The 23,177-nt window shown below is 40.6% G+C and overlaps 2 protein-coding genes across 5 annotated transcripts in view; both read right to left on the bottom strand.

Moving 5' to 3' along the window:
- dip2ba (disco-interacting protein 2 homolog Ba) overlaps positions 1 to 310 on the bottom strand; it is a 44,828-nt gene extending 44,518 nt beyond the window's left edge. For both annotated transcript variants that reach the window (XM_040152304.1, XM_040152305.1), the window contains exon 1: positions 77 to 310. In XM_040152304.1, coding sequence (XP_040008238.1) covers positions 77 to 161 — 85 coding nt within the window. In that variant the 5' untranslated portion in view covers positions 162 to 310. The remainder of the gene's footprint in view (positions 1 to 76) is intronic.
- Positions 311 to 4,521: 4,211 nt separating this feature from the next.
- Positions 4,522 to 19,239, bottom strand: atf7a (activating transcription factor 7a). 3 transcript variants are annotated; one of them, XM_040154088.1, is made up of 12 exons: positions 19,204 to 19,239; positions 13,420 to 13,491; positions 10,028 to 10,124; positions 9,667 to 9,779; positions 9,051 to 9,215; positions 8,632 to 8,780; positions 8,004 to 8,097; positions 7,778 to 7,897; positions 6,596 to 6,745; positions 6,108 to 6,296; positions 5,525 to 5,630; positions 4,522 to 5,036 (listed from the first exon to the last, which is right to left on the bottom strand). In XM_040154088.1, exons 2-12 carry the CDS (start codon positions 13,465 to 13,467, stop codon positions 4,804 to 4,806), a joined length of 1,464 nt encoding a protein of 487 aa, XP_040010022.1. In that variant the 5' UTR covers positions 13,468 to 13,491; positions 19,204 to 19,239; the 3' UTR covers positions 4,522 to 4,803. The 3 variants fall into 3 exon arrangements, with proteins under 3 accessions (XP_040010022.1, XP_040010024.1, XP_040010021.1); XM_040154090.1 differs by lacking the exon at positions 19,204 to 19,239 and adding an exon at positions 13,656 to 14,342; XM_040154087.1 differs by lacking the exon at positions 19,204 to 19,239 and having other exon boundaries at positions 13,420 to 13,634.
- Between the last annotated feature and the right edge of the window lie 3,938 nt (positions 19,240 to 23,177).

Here is a 23,177-nt window from a genome sequence, read left to right as displayed (position 1 = left end):
CCACATAGCTAGCTTGAAAATCCTCCGTAGCATCCCCCCCTATGAGCCCCGTCAGCCGTCTCCCCTCCTCCCTTACCTTCAGACAGCTCCAGATCCAACTCCGCCAACTGGTCTCTAACCTCTTTTGGCAGGGCGGACAAATCCACGCCGCGGTCTGCCATGACTTCGCCGATAAACACGAGTGCAGTCTATCTGAAAAGAAACCGGGCTGTTGCCGGGGAAAGTTAAAAAAATTAAAAATAAAACGCCCTCCCTCAAGACGCGAAACAAGCATCAGAGTGGGAGAGACAGTCCATCCGCACGGCTGGCCGCTCCGCCATAATGGGAGAAACTCACCAACGGCAACGGGCGGTCACGTGACTGCGTTTACCTCGCCTGTGAGTTAATTCACCGCATCCTCCGCCGAAAGCCACACCGACACCGGCGCTCCCCCTGGCGTCCCAGAGGCTGAAGCACACGCACCGGAGCAGAGCACTGTATGTCATGCGGTAACCAGCTCATATGATTCCATCCTTTCGGTTTCCCGCACATTCAGACACATTTAACTCCCAAGGGGGTCCCGGGGAAAAAAAGATTTTGTTGTCGGGGCCCTACTGACCCCACACTATACATGCATGGATGAAGTATTGAACGGGCCTACTGGGCACGGGCACAGGGGCCCAAGAGGCCACTGAAACAGATCCTCTGTATGAAGTGACTGCTAGCATATGTTGTTCGAAAGAGATGCAAAAAAAACAACAAAGAGACACAAAACTAAGTGGCAGAGAGGAAAAGAAACAAAAAAATATATGACTAGACACAAAAAGACTACAAAGAGATATGAAACAACTACAGATGCAAAACAAGTAAAAATACAACCAGAATGACTAAAAAAAAGAGACAAAACAAGTAAAAAAATATGTGCAGGCCCAGGGGGCCAAGGAGTCAGGGGGCCCAGGACCAGAGCCTCTGTCTGAAGGAACTGTTAACATATCTTGTTTGAAAGTCAATTCAATTATTACAAAGAAACACAAAATTACCACAGATAAGCAAAATGTCCACAAAGAGACACAAAAATGAGTTAAAATAGATGCAAATAAGCACAAAGGTGCACAAAAGAGTAAAAAGACTAAAAAGAGACACAAAACGTACACAAAGAGACATAAAGACACACAAAACAAGTACCACACTGAGTTTTTAGATCCTTTTCCCAAGAAACAACTGCTGCGGCTGAAAACGACACTATGAGAGTGGAGAGAATGAACCAAAAAGGTACATAACTAATCTTTTCAGCTCCAGTAGACTGTTAATTTCACAGTACCCGGCAGGTACTTAAAGGCAACACGCCACATATACAATGCACAGTGTCAGAAGGATGGGGTAGGGGTTCCTAGCTAATTTTTGCCCCAGGGCCGAATAGCCAGCCCTGATCCTACTTGAGATGAAGCACTTGAACTTTAAGTCGAACCTAAATCCATGTAAGAATACTCGTGCTCAAGTACATGTTAAGAACACAACTCTCAGCAAGTTACTTATGGGTCGCCTGCAAAAGGCCAATGTGGCATCCTGACTGTAACCACCATAAAAATAAATATATAAATCCAACCACTGCCTCTGCAATTAAAGGCTGCTTACAAAAAGTTGTGATTGTGTTGTCCTCATAAGAAACAAGGACACTCTCTTACAAGGAAAACAAGCTTCAAAGCAAACATCAAAATAACGGTATAATTGTAGGCCACTGTGTCACTCTTGCCTTTCCAAAAGTACTTGGATGCAGTACAAAAAACATCAAATTAAAAGCAGGTCTGTGGCAAGGATTTTTAGCAATACTGAGGAAAAAAAAACCTATGGTATTCATTAAGATGTAGTTTCTTTAATTAAAACTGCAGCACTGTAAGTGTTCATAGTATTCCACTTGGACATGCATGGAAAAGTAAATATATTCATATAGTACAGATATGTACAGTACAAGGACATTTTTTTGAAATTATCAGTCCAACAATGGGAGTGTGAAAAACCACTGAAACACTAAGTGCAACTTTCACATTGTTGCCTTTTTCATTAAATTGCTCTTTTCAAAACAATTCTAGGTAACATTAATATGCCATTAATATGACGATTGTTATTCAACCAATTAAGTAAAATAAGTTAGACAAGGACCATGACAAGACATGACCAAATTCATCTTAACAGATATAACAAAAGGGGATAAAATCTCTTTTTGAAAAAGGACTGACATTTTTCTTTAGAGAAAACAATCAAACAAGAAATCCGTGTTAGAGAAATTTGTTTCTATATTCATCAGTACAATCAGAAGCATTATGACAAAAGTTGTATAGTGCTGAAAATAGCACACAACCAAAGAAAACAAGAAATGACAGAAAAGGTGCCAATGACATGAATTACATTAAAACATGAAAGCTAAATATAGTTTGAATTTTCATTTCATAAGAACAATCGTCTATAAGGGACTGCCAGCCAAATATAGCGCCAGCTTCGGAGTACAACAAAATGCCGGGCTCGCCATTGGGACTGTAGGACAAGAGGTTCAGTCAAAGGTGAAAAGTATTAAAGTTGCTGAGCAAATTCCCATTCATGTATACAGTACAGATAAGAGAAAAATATAATTCTAAAAAAAAAAGACCAAGAGAACTGCAAATACGTAAATGAACAGAAATACAAAGCAACAATAAACTTGCATTATTTTAGTGCATAAAGACATGCCCTTATGTTAATGGACAGATATCTTGTTTTTGAAATATCACATCTTGCAAAATATCATATCAGACAAAGGAAGGACACAAATATACAGCGGAAAAAAAAACAGGAACAGAAAACTGCTTGTTTAGGTATTTATGTAAAAATATATTGATATCTGGGTAAAATATCTTGGCGGGATTTCTAACGGACTGGAGCCATTCAGAAATACGGTCACATGACATATTAACTTTTTCCTTTTTTTTACCAGTGAAGATGTCTTTGCTGTGTCCCTCCACCAGGTGACAGATAAGTATTGTATCATTTTATATCACTGAAAAGAGGCTCACGGTTAAATTAACTCTTAATATTAAAAGCTTTGAGGAATCTTCAACAAGTTATTAAATCTTTTGTTCCTCACTGATTGTTTTCCATTTGATAAAACAAAAACAAATTAAGACAAATATATTTTTCTTATGCTCCGTTGATTTTCACACAAGCAAATCTGCTTGTTTTTAAGTGGGGACATCGGAGGCACCAATGTGATCTTAAGGCAAAATTACCAGACACTGTGTGAGACTTTGTGTAAGTGCAAGTAACAAGCAGTGATATACTGTGGATTGTGTCACTGTGATCTCTGAATCACAAAATAACAGACTGGCTATTTAATGCCTGCACCAGAACAAGTACCAGGTGGTCTTTGGAGATTCAGAGATCTGATTTGTTGTTATTATGGCTTAGTTTAGGTTTGGTAAAGAGCAAAGAGACTAAGGGGTTCATCGCACTTCCAGTGAGCAGCAAGGATGTGCAATCATCCTGAGAAGTGTGAAAATAAAAGTTACAGTGAGTCCAGGGCCCAAACAGAGAAACAGAGTAATTAGAATAGTTTCAGATAAAATGGAAATGCATCCACTTACAGACCAATAAACAGCAAAACTGCCTCTTTTGGAGGAAAGGTGAGAAGGAGAGAAGAGGTTAAATTCCCTTCAGGTCAGAAAAAATTTTTGCTCAAATAAAAATGATTTTAGGATACTACACTGTCTTGGACAATCCAATGTATTTTGGTTCTGTGGACTAATCTGAGATGTGCCAATTCATGAAAAAAAAAATAGCTGCACATACTGTATCCAGAGCATAACACCCTACTAGAAAAAGTCACATGCTAACAATCTAAATATTAATGTATCAGATCAGGAGTAGGCAAACTGCTGTGTTCTGATGTACATAAATATATACATACAGAGCCAATCAAACACAGTTTGTAAATTTTATCATAAAGGGGTGTAAATGAGGTACATTTCTTGGGTCCATGTTGAGATCACCTTGAGGTGGAACCATTTACAAAAGGTTTGTGTGAATATTTGAGATCTAAGTAAATGAAGTCTAGACAACTACTGCATCTTTGGAGCTGAAGATGTACAGGGACGTATTCTGTGATGGCATTTGTGGGTATGTGTATGGCTAAAAAGTCGAGGAGCACAAGGCACTATTCCCTGCTGAAAACAGTGTGAAGTCCTGTGTGTTGTTTGGTAACTGATTTGATCAAGAATGTTTATGCAACACCTGTGTGTTTCAAACTGTGGACATGCGTGCTACATGTCCACATGGGAAGTTCATTACGGCAGTACACTCGGTGCAGTCTTACAGTCCAGTGAAGAGTCATTTTGACTGAGGTTGAGGAGAGATGAGCAGGGAGGCATAGAGGCAAACAAGGAGGGGTGTGTGTGTGTGTGTGTGTGTGTGTGTGTGTGTGTGTGTGTGTGTGTGTGTGTGTGTGTGTGTGTGTGTGTGCGTGTGCGTGCGTGCGTGCGTGTGTGTGTGTGTGTTTGTGTGTGTGCGTGTTGGGGGGGGGGGTGGAGTCCAGCCCCTGTAGTCTATGGCAAAGTGAACAGGAAGCTCTCTCAAAAGTCTCAGTCCATTCCCAGAAGGCTGCTGCTGAGCTCCAGGCCACAGCATGATGGCTCCACAGGAGGATCAGAGAGAGCAGAGGAGAAAAGGCGAAATGGAAGATGAGATATTTGGATTTCTAGATTGGGGAAGCTTGGGGATTGGGGTGGGGGTGGGGTCCACTGCTCTTTTTTTTGCCCCTCGTGATGAGCCAAGTCTTGGCCGTGGTGGCATCGCTCATCATCTGGCAGCAGACTGAGACTGTGCAGCCATGATAATGTGAGAGGGTCCACTCTCAGCCCTCTGCTGCTGGCCCATTCCTGCCAGCACAGACATAGCCATGGCCTCCGCTGCTGCCCTTGAGCTCAGGCCGTTTTGCCCTGCAGAGGGGCTGGGCGCCAAAGAGCTATGCTGGATCACCGGGGCAGGAGAACCTGTAGGCTCTGAGGTGTCTTTCATGCTCTCCTCTGCAGCTACACAGAAAAGAAAAGATGACACAAGTACAGATTTATACTTAAATTGAATGCCAATGCTAACACATTTAATTTTTAAACTTTACTACACTCCAGGCCTTCCATACTGAAAAGGTTTGCACATTATATGTGTTGTTCATCAAATCAAAATGCAGCTTAATTTAGTAACAATATCCCAGTCCAAAATTCAAGAATTCAATAATGAGTGAGAAAATAAGCATTTAAGGTACAGGACATATACATTTGTTATGTCTTGGCTTTAATTACAGTACATCTCACTGAAACACCCTTACTGTCCTAGAGTCTGGACTTCAGTGAGAAAAATCAGAACAAGCAGTGGTGAGTTTTAGTTGTTATTTGATACTTCTGTTACTTTAAATGCTTTGCACAGTACATCACCTGTATTCCTACATATAGATGTGGAAGAAGTTTCCCGTAACTTTAAATACCACCAGGTGAGTAACAAGGCATAATTGAGCAGGGCTTACCTAAGTAGGCAGTCTTCTTCTGTAGGGTGGTAACAGGACAGTCCTTGTGGGCCAACAGCAGCTGCTTCAAATGAGCCACCTCATTCCGCAACAGAGACACTTCATTCTGACGGCATGGAAAATCAGGCATATCTTAGTCAGACATATAGTGAAACCCAAAGAAAGATTATCACTAATGCTGGGTCACATAATTCAAAACAGTCAGACCTTTCAAACCCCTTTTCCCCTAATGTAATTCTATTGTTGTTTTCCAATTAAGAATTCCTCTAAAGGTGTTAGCAGTTTGGTTTCCACTAGAGTAAAGCTAGCAGTGGACATATGGTGTAAAAATGACCTGAAACCCTAAATAATGACGTAACAATGAGGATGTGAAACAAGTTGTAATGCGTTCCAGTTACAACTCATGTAAAATTACCCAATATTCCCTGAAAATGATTTTGCTTATCTGAAATACACTTCTAAAAATTCCAAGTCTGTTTGAAAGCCTGACAAGTGGACACAGTCACTGTGACTATGTGCACAGTAACACACGCCTTCCACAGGCCACATTTCATCTCTGCCCACCCACTCCAGGCCCACTCACCGACAGTGAGACATTCAGGGTGCTGAGCTCCTCAGCCTTCTTCTCTAGGGAACTGACCCACAGTTTGCGTTTCTGTCTGCAGCGCGATGCCGCAGCCCGATTCCTCTCGAGGAAGCGTTGCCTTCGCTCATCTGGGTCATCGTCTGCTGTCCGCCGCCGACGCCCACCTGTAGGCTGCGCTGGAGATACCTAGAGGGGGGAAAGGTTGAGAAGGAAACCAACAGCCAGGAGGGGAGCGGAAACAAGATGAGAAAGAAAAGGGAAGTTTGAGTCATAGTTTCATCATTTTAGTCAGAGCACATCATAGTCATCTCACTACAAGCAGCACAGCCCCCATTTTCTGTAACTAAAACAGGTGATATGCCATATATCAAACCAGCTCAGTTAATTTTAGGTATTTCTTAAACTTTCCAAGTTCAAATCACATTGTTACTAGACTTAAAAGCCATACTACACATAAGGCCTTGACTATAGACAACACAGTGTACCTGAGGTTGTGCAGGTGATGGAGCATCTGGCTGTTGGACAAGCAGCTGGCTCTGCTCTGCCTTCTGAGGCACCATGGGGCTGCTGCCCATGGCCATGACCCCCATACTCTGTCCTGACGGGCTCTGCTGGGACAGCGCAGCCTTCAGACGCTTAAGGAGAACAATTACATGGCCAATATCATTAAAAAGCACAGGAACCAGAATACACAGCCCAGACCAACAATATAAACAGTGTAATGTAAGTATAAAAGGCTCTATAATTGCAGAAAAGATCAAAGAAATGTAAAGGTAAAGAAAGCAGTGACACCTAGGGTCAAATGCAATGGCAATAGCTTCTAATTTTTTTTAGTTTATTGTACTCCATGTTCACGTACTCTTCTAGATCTCGTAGGTTTTCGTGATAAAATGTATTCTAGTGCCAGGTCGTACCACCCTTTCCCTCAGGAAAAGCCTGAAATCTCTGAGGAATTAATTTACAAAGGTGCTCCAACTCTGCAGAGATCCTCACCCATGTTGACCTGACAGCATCAAACTGTTCAAGCTTGTTTTCAGCAGCACATTCATGTGACATCCTGTTCTATCTCAACCCTTTTGTATTTGGTTCAGCTCTGGAGGCTTTGCACATTCCTGGAACAATTTCAGATGATGTTTCTTGATGTTGATGATGTTGCTTTGCAATATGGAGCATTATCCAGACGAGAACGATGCTTTATAAACTAATATAAAATAATATATAAATTAACTGACTGTGGCTCTGAAGGCATACAACTGGTCAACAGCACATTTAAGTATACATCAGCCTTCTGACAATTTTCATTTTGAACTAGGAGACCTTTGATGTGTCTGTGCCTAGAAAAATTCTGCACAACAAAAAAACACCCCCAGCCTTGATTGGCACCAATGATCTTCACTTGTTACTGAAAGAGCAAACAATTCGTATAAACGGTGGGATTTTATCTGCAATATAGTTGAAAAGAGGGATCCTTGTATAGAGCTCTGTGTATATTCTGTAGTATCATAAATTCAGTACAAATTGTTGTTATGGTGTAAATAAACAAGTAACCTCGGCAAAAAGTCATATGATGAACAAACTAAGCCAGTGCAGAGGAAGGCTGGAGGGTGAAGATGGAGACAAAAAGAACAGATAAAGAGATAAAAATAGAGAGCTAATCTAGTGCTGACCATCTTGGCCTCTGAGTGGATGCTGTAGCCAGAGGGGGAGTTAGAGCCGCTGCTGCTGCCTCCCAGAGGAGGACCAGGGATCCCAGGAATGTTGGGTACCATGCACAAGGGTCGGGCCAGCTGGAGACCAGACAGGATACACAAATACCCATGTATTAACAACTTGAACCAACTTTTTAGTTATAAAATTTAAATACAGCATATTCGTACTGTTGGTCTGCCTTACATTAATAACAGAGGGCATCTGTACAGGACCAGGGAGCAAAGGCACTGCCTGACCAGAGGGAAGCATCATCATGGGGTAGTGGCTGGTTGGCGAACTAGACGGGAACAGGAGGTTCAGTAATATTTGTAAAAACGACAATTTTATAACTCCAAGGTTTTTTTGTAACATAGCAAGTAGCACCATTTAGGAAAACACTCCCACTTCAACCCTACAAAATCCACACTTACATCATCACTACTAGTCCAAGCTGTGCAGACAAAAACTGCTCAAACCCACGGAAAATTATATCATATTTAAGTCAAAAACACAAGGTTTGTAGAGACCAAGCATATGTCAATGATGGGTTTAATGATAAAATATGCTCAGAAAAACTAACATATTTCAATTCGTGCTCCCACATAAAACCTGACGGCATCTTGGGTTTTAAAGGCTGACTCATAAGAATCACATAGGTTCAGTATAGTGTTGGAAGCAGCAGATCAAGAATATACATGTGATATTATCATATAGTGTGGAAAAGGTGTTTTTTACAGAGCTTTGAAACTACTTAATGGAAATTTTAAGAGGCAAATCAGAGATAAAAGGTCAGCAGAGGTCAGGAGAAGGATGCTCATAGAGTTTAACTCACCCCAGAGTACGATTGGAAGGTGGTGCCTGTGTGATGACAGAGGTCGGTGATGGCATGGTGGGCTGAAGGGCATCAAAGCCCAAGTGTAGTGGCAGGGAACCTGGACGCACAATAGTCGGCGTGGGGGCTGAACTCCTGGGGGGGATGTCCTAGGAGATTAGTGGTGTGGGAAGTTACGTTAAACACTTGAAACACATTTTATAGTCATTTTTAAAAAAATAAAATTGTTTTTTTCTAACACATCAGGCATCACATCTCTAAGAAAAAAAAATATGATTCCCTTCCTCAAGATGCCTTTATGTATTAATGCAAATGTCATAATGACATGTATAATGAGCCACACTCTTCTACATTATTTAAGGTTCCATCGTCTTCTCTATACACTCATGCAACAAGCCCTCCTCCCACTTCTCTCCTACCTTTGCTTTAACCAGAGGCTCTCTGCTACTGTCTGACTTTCCAGAGATAGATTCAGGGCTGCCTGGGGGCGAGGAGTCGACCTCTACAGGTGCCTCCTCTTTCACCTTCACATCTGATGGCGTCTGCAGGCTCATGTCCAAAGCCACAGAGTTGGCAGCGGGAAGCTAAGACAGACAGAGACAGTGAGAGGAGAGTAAGTTCACATTACTTATCAAAGATAACATTCTCATAGACTACACTACATCAGAATAGGAAGTGGGTATTTATCATACAAACCAAACAACCACAGCATCGGTTTATGAAACACTATTTTAACTGCAATAAAGCACAATGAGACCTTAAATAAAATCATCTTAAAGAGCTGTTGCAATAGCTAGTTTAAACTGTAATGATACATAGACAAAGTGCACAACACCGGAATTTCTACAAGCAGAAATTTCTGACTACATCAACATTTGGGGTTAGAAAAAAGGAAGTAAACAATCATTTTTTACTTCATGGGAGTATTTGCAGAAAATTTTCTTCATGTCTGTACATACTTATACATACAGTCATACACACACATGCACAGAGATGAAAAAAGAGACAAAATCATCAACCCTAAGCCTTTCTTACAGAGTTCTTGGCCCTCTTTTCATCATCGTCTTGTTCGAAGGAGCTGGCCAGCTCGTTGAACAGACCAACCTCCTCGCAGTTCTTTAGGAAGCGGGTGGGAGTAGGTGTCTGGTCTGGCAAATGGGAATGAACAGAGATAACTATAACTAACACTTTGACACTTATTTCACACTTAGCATTGAATATAGAACAGCCATGACATAAATGTGCCTTTGGAGATGCTATTCTTGAGTTTGTACAAATAGTGTTGGAATACACTGACACTGAGGTATGCTAAACAGTCTTCATCCGAATGCCAGGAGAAGATATGTAACAAAGAGGAGGACTAAAGCTGAGTGTTTGTCTTGTAGACAAACAGTACCTGCAATAATGACAGAGTCAGTCCTGGGTGGTCCAAATTTCAGTGTCATCTCATGCTTGTGTTTGTGTACAGCCAAGTGGTCCTCATTGGTAAACCTCTGGAACAAGTGAGCATAGACGATAAGAGGAAAGATAAGTACATTTCATGAAATTAGCAGAGAGGTACTTGTCTATTTATCACGGTGACCTAAGGAAGCAGCCTATAGTACCTTAACCCAAATATCATATTGCAATAAGAGAGATAATCTCTTGGAGATGTAGCCCAACACAAGCAGTCTATACTGTATACATTATGTGACAAACAACAAAGAAAAGTGTATCTTTGGTGTACATTTCTTCATGTTTTTAAAGCCCTGTATGGGCCCATTATAGCTGCAGGATATAGGCTCAAATATCCTTACACCAAGTAAAAAGGCTAGTATGGATGAGACCAGAAATAATTTTAGCAGCACATAAATGTAATGATTGGGCAATGGCTTAAAACCGATAAAATGATGAAGAATTTTAAAAATTACTGGCATGGAAAAAAACCCAATGAGATGACACATCAAAAAAAAAAAAATGCTGCAAATGCAAGTGTAATGTGTTTTTACAGAAGATAATTCATGGTCGTCAAGCTAGTCGGTTTGTAAAACATATGGATGTTGTAAACTGTGTCTCAGGAAAACTCTACTCCATTAGTCTATGTTCTGTGCCTAATATCAGGTATCCACAGTGAAAGCTACAGGAGGTCTGGCAAATCAGACCTTTAGAGGAGAATACCAACAGCCATCTTCTGCTCTGAGACATGGCACTACTTCTTTGGAGAAGTCGCGAGGTGAATCAGTCAGAAACCTGGAGGAATAATCATGGCTCTGGCATGAGCCTGTTCACCATTCATTGCAGCCTATTTTAGGGCGCCGCGTTGCAGTTGCGAGTTCAGTCGTGAGAGTGAAGTGGAAACACAGTCAAGTGTCATGGGACTTATTTTTAGCCCTACCAGGCAGCATCACCAATACAACTACATGTCTCATTTGTCTCTTTCCTCTGAATAAGGCGGCTGGGTCTTGTGGAGGAAACTATCTCTGGCTAATCTCCCTGTATGAAATACTGGCAGCTAGGATTACCCCTCCCCACACAGTAAATACTGGGCATCATATAATGGGGGGCTGTTGTTGTTGTTGTTGTTGTTGTTGTTGTTGTTAACTTGGTAAAAGGAAAACCCTGTGCAAAGCCAGGAGTCAATCATCCTTGTTCTATTATGGGCATGATTCAGACTTTCCTGGTGGACAACTGTTGCTTGTAAAGGGCAGCAGTAAAACAGCATTTGGACATAGCACTTGTACAGTAACATAAAGGATGTTCTGTATCTCAATGTACACAAATATTCATCATCAGGGATGACATTATTAAAGGCCCGTAAAAAAACATTCATTAATGACAGTCTAGACTTAAAAAAAGGTATTGGCTGGCTGACATAATTTATAGGACATGGGTATGGAACCTCAATACTTTGGTAACAACCAAAATGTATCCTTAGCACAGAGTATTGAAAACTGTGAAGTACCAAAAGTCTGTAATCAAAAGCCTTGTCAGTTCCATAGTCGTGTTTGTTTATTCCTTGATCAGAAAAATTCCTGATTTAAATCAAAATTTTAGACTATATTTTATTTAGGTTAAGTTCCCGTTTGGCTGCTTGTGTTTAGACAACATTTAAGGCTGCACTGATCAATACTTTTAAATAACCAATGGATCAAAGTGACTTTGAGTAATGTGATAGGGGTTGCCTATAATGGCAAACCTACAGACAACTATCACCCAACTCTTCAGTTCCCCTCAGCTCTACTGAGAATTTTCATGTCTTTCACTGTTTGGTTTTTTGGCCAGCAAACAAAGTCTGATAAATCCCCTGTACACTACCTCTTCAGAACCAAACTGCAGACACACAAAGTTAGTGCTGGCACTAACATTAGCTAGCTATCTGAATATAATGGAGCACTTAGCAGCTTCAGAGCCAGATATTTCCCTCAGTAGTTGGCAGAGACCAAAACAGAGCTAGGAGAGAGGAAATATATAAAAATATTTGTTTCCACTTTTTTCTGATGCCCTCATGTATAAAAAATATAATTAATTAATGTGGTTTTAACATTTGGGGTTGTATGTATCTAAATTTACGAAAAAGGGTTTTGCAGATAAACATGTTTATATTCCTCAAAGGAAGGTGGTGTTGTGATATCAAAAATACAGCGAAACATCTAGCACCATCATGGCCTTCTACCATCCCATACCTGTTTATACAACAGTTTGACACTCAAACAAAGCTGCTGACAGCGCCACAGCTGTAGACTCACACTGTCATCAACCGTCACTTTGCCTTGAAAAGCTTCCCTGTGATGTGTTGCTTTAACTGTCAACTAAATTAATAATGATGTCTACAAATGAAATATGCAGAGTATTTACACCACAGAAACATGTCAAAGGAAAGATAAAATGTCTTTTTCTATCAAGGAAGGGCTCCTTTGGTGTCCACGATGTTTTGAGAAGGAAATAACCAAACAAATCATCATTTATTTATCCAACACACACATTTTACTGCTTTATGTGGCTGCTGTTCAAACCACAAACCACATGTACAACAGATAACTTCTGATCAGAGAGTAGAAGTGGGTTTATTAATCGTGTATGTTTCTTAACCATATAAACACTTTCTTCCTCCAGACCCCACGAGAGATAATCCATCTCACTCAACTGAGCACAGCGTCAGACAGCTAATGGAGCACAACATTAGACATGACATTACCCGTGTTGAATAATCATGAGTCCTAGAACACACTTCTTTTAATTTGCTTTGTTATAAGGCCATGCCCCGACAACACACCACGTTACTGGCATGTGAGCGCACTATTGGCACTCAGCTGAGTCACTGCCATGGCTCAAACCTGTGTCTGCAGGCGCTAGAAGTCAACAGTGACAGGTTGAAACAATAACTGTGCTCTGATTACTCACTGGAGCTTCCAGTGAGTCACGGCTAAAGGAGACAGCATTGTCTCACAAGACAGCATGCTAGCTAGAATGCTATCGGTGTGATGTTCATTAAGAGTGCTGCATAAATCACAGCTAGTTTGGTCATTCTGGCAATGAGAATAAGTGTGTTAGCAGACCTGAAGTCTTTTCGGGGCCCACCAATTCTCTCATTGTACATATGAAGCTTTATTAAACTCAAATGAATCGTCACGTCAAGTACCATAACGTTTTTCTTTAGCTCTCAATTCATTTTCTTCAAAAAGGAAAATACATTCAATCATAAGTAGTTACAGTCAACTGCTGGAGAGTAGTTACACAAAAGCAAAAATACCTGACACCACACACACATGCACACACCTTAAACCCAGGACAAGGAAGGAGAAGCCTTACCTGTCCACAGCCAGGAGCATTGCACACAAAAGGTCGGTCGTCCCCCATTTTTGCAAAGAGCTTGCAATGTAACTGTGGGAGAAGAGAAGAGGAGAACATTGCTGCGGCTTTTCTTGATTTGTGAACTGGAAAATCCTGAAAACAACAAAACAGGGATGCTGTGGCTTGTAGTCTTTAGTCTGAGCAGGAAGCCGAATGCTATTTAAAAATAACCCTGGCAAAAGGAAAACACGCACAGAGGCAGCGAGACGAAGTTTCCCTGGTGATACTTCCTTCACACAGGGGGGCTTCTGGTTGGCCAATGAGGAGTCGCTTACAGCAGAGGATGACGGCTACCATTAACACAAAGACATCTCCCTCTCCTTCCCCTTCTGTCTCATCTTCCCTCACTTCCAATCCCTCCTTCTCTCATTACCACTCCCTCTTCTCACTTCTCTTGCACCTCCCAACCTTTTCCCTTTTTGTATCCCTCATTCAGTCTCTCCCTCTATCTAATTCAGCTGTTTCTCTCTCTGTATAATCTCTGTTTTGGTCATCTTCATCCACTTTCCGAAAACTCTCATTGTGAACCCACAGCACAAATATCTTAAAAATGTGCACATACACACTGACCTGACACTGTACCTCATTTGTACTTGTTGTCGTGGTTAATTTTAACTTACTTGGTTTTTCTCTATGTAGATACGAGTGAATGATGGAGATGCTCACCAAATATTATTGACAAAACCGACAAAATCTAATACATTTTTTTACTCAATATGTGATTACAGATAATATTATGACACTTTTGGTATGACTATTGGTGCTTTAGAATAATAATGTAAACTAAGAGTGGGTGACACGTAGAGCTGCAACAATTAGCAGATTAATCAATTGGTTGATCGACAGAAATATTATCGGCAACTATTATTCTGTTAATCAATTAATTGTTATAGTAATCTTTCATGAAAAAATGGCAAAAAATGCTGTCCCCAGCCTGTCAAATATGAATATTTCTTGTTTTTCTCTTTTTTATGTCATATTAAACTGAATATATTTAGGTTTTGAACTGTTGGTTGGACAAAACAAAACAATGAGACAAAAACGCTTTCTGGGACTTTGAGAAGCTGGCATGATTTTTCACAATATTCTGTCATTTTATAGACTTTATGATTAATCAATAATGACAATAATAGTTAATTGCAGCACTAGTGACATGGTCTCTGAGAAAAAACAGAATAAATAGGCAGAGGCATTCAATCTTCATCTGATTTAGATAGATCAGTCAAATAAGTTTAGAGAATGGCACCTCTCTACTGCAGCTTAAGTTCAGGAAAAGACAACTTTTAGATACTATGATGATATTTTGATGACAACAATTTCAAATTATTTATTGTGTTTTATCATTATATAAATATTATTTAAGTGTATCTCTGACATCTACTTTTGCTGGCTGGTTGCTGAGGTGATTTACAATAAAAACTTAATTATTATGTCAAATGGACAGTATGATCTAAAATCTAATCTGCAATACACTGTCACACTTACCTCGAAAATTATACAAAAGTATGATTATTTTCAGCGTATAATATTTCCTTTTGCATGTTGGCTCACTCCTGATATGTTTGTACTGATTAATAACAGTATGTACATTTTCAGATTCTAGACATCCGGAGCGGACTTCGCACTAACTGGTTAGTTGGACTGCTGGTAGGATATGCCTGGATGTTGTAGTAACTCTCAGGATTTTATTAGTGTGCTATAAACACAGAGTAAAAATTTGGTAATACTGTAAAAACAGAGGCACATAAGGATAGCATTGTTGGACATTTGAATGCACTGGAAACCCTTCCAAAGCTTTCCACGGGACTACAAACCAAATACTGCATCATTCTCTTCCTGAGTACATGTTATTGTCAAGAGTTAAATATGCACATGCTTCTGTTTGGTTTCTCCTCCTGTTGGGCCTGAAGCTGAAGTGACATAAACTAAAGCTGTGCAAGGCCTACTGCTTCTATCAGCTGTCTCCACAGAGGAGAATAGCTTCTAACAAACCCCCCTCCCGTCTCAGCCCCATCCCCAATTCCACTAACCCGACCTACCCTGCACTGCTCTGTACAGCTCAACAACACTCCATGTGAAGACAAACTGGGAAGTTTAGAAAAATAACTTGGTCATTAAATTTAAACCAGGGAATTGGAGGGGTGGCGATGGCGATGGACGAGGGACATTAATGTTTTAGCACTCTAAGCCTGCCCAAAGTGACGTCTGGCAGCTATTACACAACACTGTCCCACTGACAGTACAGCAACTACCAACATGCATCAAGGACCTCGTTATGTATACAAGTAGAAACATTTCAATAAACAAAAGCCACTGATTTCTTTAGTACTCGATAAGGTTCAGCTAAAAACGCAGTCATGAGCAGGGAGTGTCCAACCTTAATAATTTAATACTAGCCCTTCAAACTTTATGTCTTAGAGGTCTTTTTTGATCCACTTCCTGAACTTTAACTTTGACTATGATCATTTGACAGGACAGTCTCTGTCCTCCTGTGTTGTTTTGACTTGTTTGTAAAGCTTGTTTAATCATGTTCATTTAAAAAAGCAGCTGATGCATTATCCAACTTAAAATGTACAGCTTCCACAAACTGGAAAGCAATGTCAGTTAAACATGTTTAGCACTGTAATATTACTAATTTACTGACCACATTAATTTCTACTGAATGGGTTGAGCATGTAGCCTAACATTATTGAGTGGGACAGATTATTCATTATGTTGGCGAGGCATAAATGTCTGAAAGTTTTCCCAATGTTGAAGTCAGTACATTTTCCTCCTTCCTCCTTCCATTTCTCCCTCTGCCGAGGACAGCTGCCCCTGAGCCAACACATGATTACTGAAGCCTTGCGCTGGAATATGACGCTCTCCCATGATGTAGGGCCTGCAACAGGCCTAACCGTTGTGTCTCCATGTCTTTATGAGGAAAGGGGTCTGCATCGTGTTTGCAAGCAAAAGCCCCGTCCCTCTCTGCACACATCAAAGGGCCGATGAGGCAGAGCAGCCTGATCTCTTGCAGACCTCCCAAGCGCTGGAGAAAGACAACAGATCGGTGCCATGTCCCTCACAAAGTGCTTCCAATCCACTGAGTCTATTTGGGCAGAGATGTGTCTGCAAACAAGATACTCAATCTAGCTCGTTATACCGAGGGTGTGGACCATGTGGGGAAATGGACACATCTGGCAGGAGGAGTGGGAACAGATTTCAGAGTTTACATCTAACTACAGACATACTAGACATTAACTTGGCTGGCTTGAACCAACATGAAATGTGGGATTTGATCATGTGGGAAGTCCACCATAAATTCCAGAAGACAGGGGTTGAGAATACCATTTGTTTTCATAGCTGCCCCAACCAATATCTTAACCTGATTTGGACAGGTGTGTTAAGGTATTTTCTTTAGCATCTGTTGCTTGGTTTTGTGGGAAGACAATCTATCTTGAAGGACATCTTCAAAAACTGCAGGCCTACGCAGAAAGAAATTACACTGTTAATTTACTACTTTGTCAGATGTGTCTCACTGAGAATAAACTCTGGGAGTAATTAATGAGTTAACAGTGTTACGTTTTACAGCACCCAGTAAAATGCTCTACTTCATTCAGACCTCAACTCTGTGAGATACAATAAATCAGCATGTTTGTTACATTAGTCCAGATGCCCATCAGTGATATTCATTACAGGCATGGATATCAAGTCCACCTATTTTCGCCTCCTTTCATCAAAGGTGACATGGAAGCGCTCAAAGTTCCCTGATTCCTGTCCTTCTCATTGAGATGTTGCCAAAGTCCTACCGTTAACTTGAATTTCTCCGACTCAGCAGGTGTAGCGGAACGAGTCCCTGCTATAATCAGCCACAGCCATCCAGTGTTTGATGCAGCCTGCTAGGAAACTGACTAAACAAACTGTATTAATAGCTTGTGCTGCAGCCATGACTCTGGAATCTGAGGCTTGAATTGCCAGAGGGTAGGGGAGACCCCACAAAAAGAAAAAAAGTAAAGGAGGGGGAAGGAGAGAGTGAAATAGTGAAAGGAAGAAAGGAAAATGCAGTCAGAAATTGGTCAAGTGAAGGATCATGGGAATTTGCTGGATGACAGGTGAGGTCTTGTAAATGTGGGCTGTGAGATTTAGAGACCGGAGATCTAGTCTTTAGCTGGATATGTGCAGCAGCCAATATGTATTTATGTAAGCAAAGTGAACATGAGATTTGGTAAATGGAACAAATGAAATCCTATATCCATGTGTGCATAACTAACAAGGCCTAAAAGCTAAATCCATGCCAAGCCAGCAGACAATGCAGGACAATACAGGATGGACCCAAGGCAGTTTTCTAAAATTAAATCAGAAACACTGAGCTGATTCGATTCCTGGTCAGCAACTTTTACAAGCACTCTTAGTGAGGTTTTTGTTCTACACATACAAATTCAAAAGAAAAAGCCCATATCAATTCATGTTTTGCTTTTCATCTAAAGTAGAGCTGGTACAGCCTCTAGTGCTACATCACCAACAATTCCACAAAATAATGTTCGCATAATGCTCAATAGCATTATCAGTCCAATAATGAATTATAAACCAATAATAAAATAGGCAGACTTTATCACTGAAATCTTAGCCACAGGCACAACATATATATATGTATATCTAAGATTAAATGTATTCACTGTGTACGTAAAGGGATATGTGAAGACATTTAAGTTGCAGTCAAATGTATGTCATTATTGAGAGTGGGTCAAGATGTTTGGTTGGACTAAACAGACTGCAGTTTTCTCTGGTGTAACACTTCTCTATGTGATGGAATGAGGTACAACTCTGCCAAAAACATGACCTACATTCCTAATGAAAGTGTTGACATGCATGGGGATGCGGATCCTGGGGCGTTCAACAGCTCAAATTGCAATACTATGGATATCATTATCACTCGAGACGATGAGTTCTTTTGAGGCTCTCCCTGCAGATCCAGATCATAATCGCATAATATTCTACCGCCAAAAAACAGACAGGCATATTTTTCCTGGGGTTTCAGGCATGTAAAACGAGGTCAATGTCAAACTGTATTCCCAAAGTCCTCCCAACTTTAGTTCCTTCTTCCAGACAACGTTGACTGGCTTGAAAAAGTTTGTCTTTCTTAGCCTCCATTACCTCTGGCTGCGTACGGGCACACTTAGCCCTGCCTTTTCCCGTAACAAGACCGCCTTTTCTTTTCAGCAATTGGCTATAAGCACGTCAGTCAACAGCATCTAATACATGCAAAGCCTTAGACCCTGTCAATAATATCGACTGGCCGAATCTTATTGGTTAAAAACCTGAAATCAACTTTTTGTATCCACGCAAAACTAATGGCTAGCTGGTGTGGCTAGCGTTAACAGCAGGCCGAACGCACATTCAACATGAGTAATAACAGCGCTACTAACAGTTTCTGCGATGACAGCAAACACACATTAACACTAATGTAATTATACCCGGAGTGAACTGGTGTGTTTTTACGACCTTGCGGACAGTCACAATTACAAAAGCAGAAAAAAAAAGATAGCAGTTGGTTGGTTAGCGGACTGACACTTGAGTGCAAGGCGAGACAGTGGGTCCAAATGAAGCGTTGTAGCTGCCACAACAGTTTTGACAATTAAATAGACGCGTAGTTTTAACAATAACAAACACTGAAAACTGTCGCACCGGGTGCTACTTTGTCACAGTTTAGCGTAGTCGACATATCTATGGAGAATTTAAGGAGTAATAAAGTGTTTACAAACTCACCCTTGCGCCCCTCTCTCTGGCTCCCCTCTCCTCTCCTCTCTTGGAATTTGACACTCCCCTCTACGTCGAATTACCGCGAGAATTCACATGAGCTGTCGTAGCTAGATGTTAAAAAGTATGTGTCCAGACGTTGAGAGCAGGGACTCTTGATTTTCGGACGCATTTTCAACGCCTTTGTTTTGGATTGGGTTTTTTTTTTTTTTTTTTTTTTTTTTTTTCATATTTTTATTTTGAGGAGATTGGACCTAAAGGAAAATATTGGCTCTGTCAATCCAGCGACTGGATGAAAACACGGCAGTTGTGTCTCCTCAGCCTTTGGTAGACTGTCACACCTGTACAAAAAAACATCAAACACATGCATCTCTAGTTATTAGGGTCGTAAGTAATAAAGTGTATATAACACATTTTAAAAAGTCTGCACGATCTGAAACCTCAACATATCAGTAGCTGCTTCATTAGGCACACATGTACGATATAATGCAGTCCAACATCTATTTTTTACCAATTTCATAATGTTCAGTTGTCGTAAACGTTGTCAGAAATGTGTATATTCAAATTCACATAACACTAGTTGGCAGTTAGACCTAGCTAAAATTAAAAACGTACAAGTACCTCAAAAGTGCACTTGAGTACAGTACTTGAGTAAATGTATTTAATTACTTTCCACCACTGTGGAAAACATGATATTGATATTGGTATTTCTACTTTTTTATCCTCTTTATTAGGATACATGAGGGGAGCAGTTCACATGATAAAAGCAAACTGTTGAAACTATTGTATGTACATATGAGCACAGAAAATGAAGGCGGCGTCTTCCCCTCATGCTTTGGTTTCCTTCCTGATACTCTCACCCTATTCTCTCTCCTTAGAAGTGAACGTCCTGACTGTGGAAGTACATGGCAGCATTGTGTGCAAACCCAAAACTAGAATGGCACTCAGTAGAGCACATACCCCAATGACAAGGCCAGAGTCAAACGTCATTCACCAGACTTAAGAGAAAAAAAATTCAAATTCAAAGTAACTAATCCAGATCTGTACCAAAATTGAATTGGGCCTTCCCAAGCACATGGCCCATCTTTCCACCAAGTTCGGTGCAAATAGGTTCAGTGCTGTTTATGTAATCCAGCTGACAAAAAAACAGACACGGGCGGAGGGAACAATAGGCCAAAATGTTAGAAATTAATTTAAAAAAAATAGAAGAAGGCTACAATGGTTGAAAATGTGATCATACTAATTCAACTCATGTTTCATGTCTGAATATGCATATATCATTTAAGATGAGCCATCTGATGTAATCCACAGCAAATGTTACTTAACACTACAAATTTCCACAAATACACAAATCAAACTGAACATCTTTCAGATGCTGTTGTACAAGACAATTGATGTCAAATCAGAGACAAGTCTAGAGAGACCCCCAATGGATAATTTGAGAACTGAATGTGCTTAAATTAGCTTTGGTATTCCTCTGAAGAGACAGAAGTAAAAGCACAGTAGGACTATCTTCCCTGGAAGATTTAGTTCTTCCCTGTTTTAACAAAGTAAATACATTTTTCACAGTGTCAAAATAAATCCAAAATTCTTGTTTAGTTGTTGTGTATTGCCCGTTCTTGTATCATAAGTTCACTAGGGAAGAGCGTAGACTGACGTCCCAGAATTTTAAATTGTTTGGAAACAGCTCTAAGTAACAGTTCCAACTGTACATTTATGTGGTTTCTCATATTCTAGTTCCTCTGGGCCTCTCATTGTAATGACTGTGATTCCGCACTCTAATGAGCGCAGTAAAACTGTAATTACACAGGCACTAAGAGATGACAGCTGCATTCAGTCCTGACTACTAATGAAGACGGAGTTTAGCGCAGTTAAATCGCAGTCTAGCCTTTTCTTCACTAAGTTGATATTCAATTCAATTTTATTTATATAGCGCCAAATCATAACAGAGGTTATCTCAGGGCACTTTTCATATAGAGCAGGTCTAGACCGTACTCCTTATAGTTCTATTTACAGAGACCCAGAATTCCGACGTGAGGAAGCACTTGGCGACAGCGGCAAGGAAAAAGTCCTTTTTAACAGGTAGAAACCTTGACGAGAACCCGGCTCATGTTGGGCGGCCTACTGCCTCGACTGGCTGGGGGGGGGTGGTACATAGCACAAGAGACATATAACATAAAATGTGTAACAATAATCAGACTAATAATAAAACTAATAATTATAATAATAGAGTGAATAATAATACCAATAAAACTAAATAAAATAATAGTAATGATAATCATAATAATTGAAGCAGTGGGTGTTGAGCAGGATCGTGGAGGCAGTAGGTGGTTCGCCGCCACAGGTCCGGACTCTGCAGCACCAGGGGCAGAAATACCTGCAGAAAGCGACAGGAAGAGAAAGAAGATGGATGAGAGCGCACAAAACTACGGGAGAGAGAAGAAGTCAAGTTAGTAATGAGCATTGATGGGATATGAATGCATGCAGAGGGAGAGGAAGAGGAGGAGAGAGGAGCTCGGTGCATCACAGGAAGTCCCCCGGCAGTCTAGGCCTATAGCAGCATAACAAGGGGGTGGTTCAAGCCAAGCCTGAGCCAGCCCCAACTGGCACCTTTAGCATAAAGGAAGGTTTTATGCCTACTTTTAAATGTGGAGAGGGTGTCTGCCTCCCGGAATAAAACTGGAAGATGGTTCAACAGTAGAGGAGCCTGATAACTGAAGGCTCTGCCTCCTATTGTAATTTTGGAGACTCTAGGAACCACAAGTAAGCCTGCATTCTGGGAGCGCAGTACCTTTGGAGTATATGTAGGATTAATCATTAACGTGCACAAACTGCAATCGATCTGATAAATAGGACCTAAACCAGCTTAAAGCAGTTTCTTTTAAAGCCAGTTAAATGTTCCAATCTCTGTAATAGGATATGATGGTCAATGGTATCAAATGCAGCGCTAAGGTCTAACAAGACAAGTACAGAGACAAGTTCTTTGTCCAATGCAATTATAAGGTCATTTGTAACTTTCACCAGTGCTGTGCTAAGATGGGCTCTAAATCGTGACTGAAAATCCTCGAGTAAACTATTATCATGTAAAAACTCACACAACTGGTGGGCAACAGCTTTCTCAAGGATCTTAGAGAGAAAGGGAAGGTTAGATATGGGTCTGTAGTTGGCTAAAACATCTGGATCAAGAATAGCCTTTTTAAGAAGAGGTTTAATTACAGCTGTTTTAAAGGACTGATGCTACATAGCCTGTTAATAACGACATATTGATTATATCTAGTAAAGAGGTGCTAACTAAGGGTAAAATTCCTTAAGCAGCCCCGTTGGGATGTGGTCAAGCAAGTTGATGGTTTAGAAGAACACATTGTTGAAGTTAGTTGGCGAAGGTCACAGCTGTTTCTAAGGTGCCTATGCTCGAAGATAAGTTGGTGCCAGTTAAAGGCAGTAGGTGGTGAATTTTGTCTCTATTAGTTAGAATTTTATCATTTAAGAAGCTCCTGAAATCATCACTACTGAGAGCTATAGGAATACATGGATCAATGAGAGCTATGACTCTCAGTCAGCCTGGCTACAGTGCTGAAAAGAAACCAAGGGTTGTTTTTATTTTCCTCCATTAAAGATGAGTAATAGGCTGCTCTGGCATTACAGAGGGCCCTCCTATGTGTTTTAAGACTATCATGCCAGGCTAAGCGGCATTCTTCCATTTTCGGTACGCCATATCCTTTCAAGTTTTCGCCTAGTTTGCTTTAATATACGGGTTTGGGATTTAAATCATGGAGCTAACCTCCTTTGTTTTATTATTCTCTTTTTTAGAGGGGCAAAAGAGTCGACTGTCATTCTCATTGAGCTTGCAGCACTATCAGCGAGATGGTCAATTTGGGAGGAACTAAAGTTAGCATAGGAGTCCTGTTATATTGTAACATGGTGGTGAAGTAGGTGCTGATGGATTCATACTGTTGCATATATTTTTGACCAAACAGATAATG

This window comes from Xiphias gladius, chromosome 18 (genome assembly GCF_016859285.1).
Source record: "Xiphias gladius isolate SHS-SW01 ecotype Sanya breed wild chromosome 18, ASM1685928v1, whole genome shotgun sequence".
Classification (NCBI taxonomy): Eukaryota; Metazoa; Chordata; class Actinopteri; order Istiophoriformes; family Xiphiidae; genus Xiphias; species Xiphias gladius.
The sequence above is the reverse complement of the archived record's forward strand: the minus strand, read 5'-3'. Positions and strand labels throughout refer to the sequence as shown.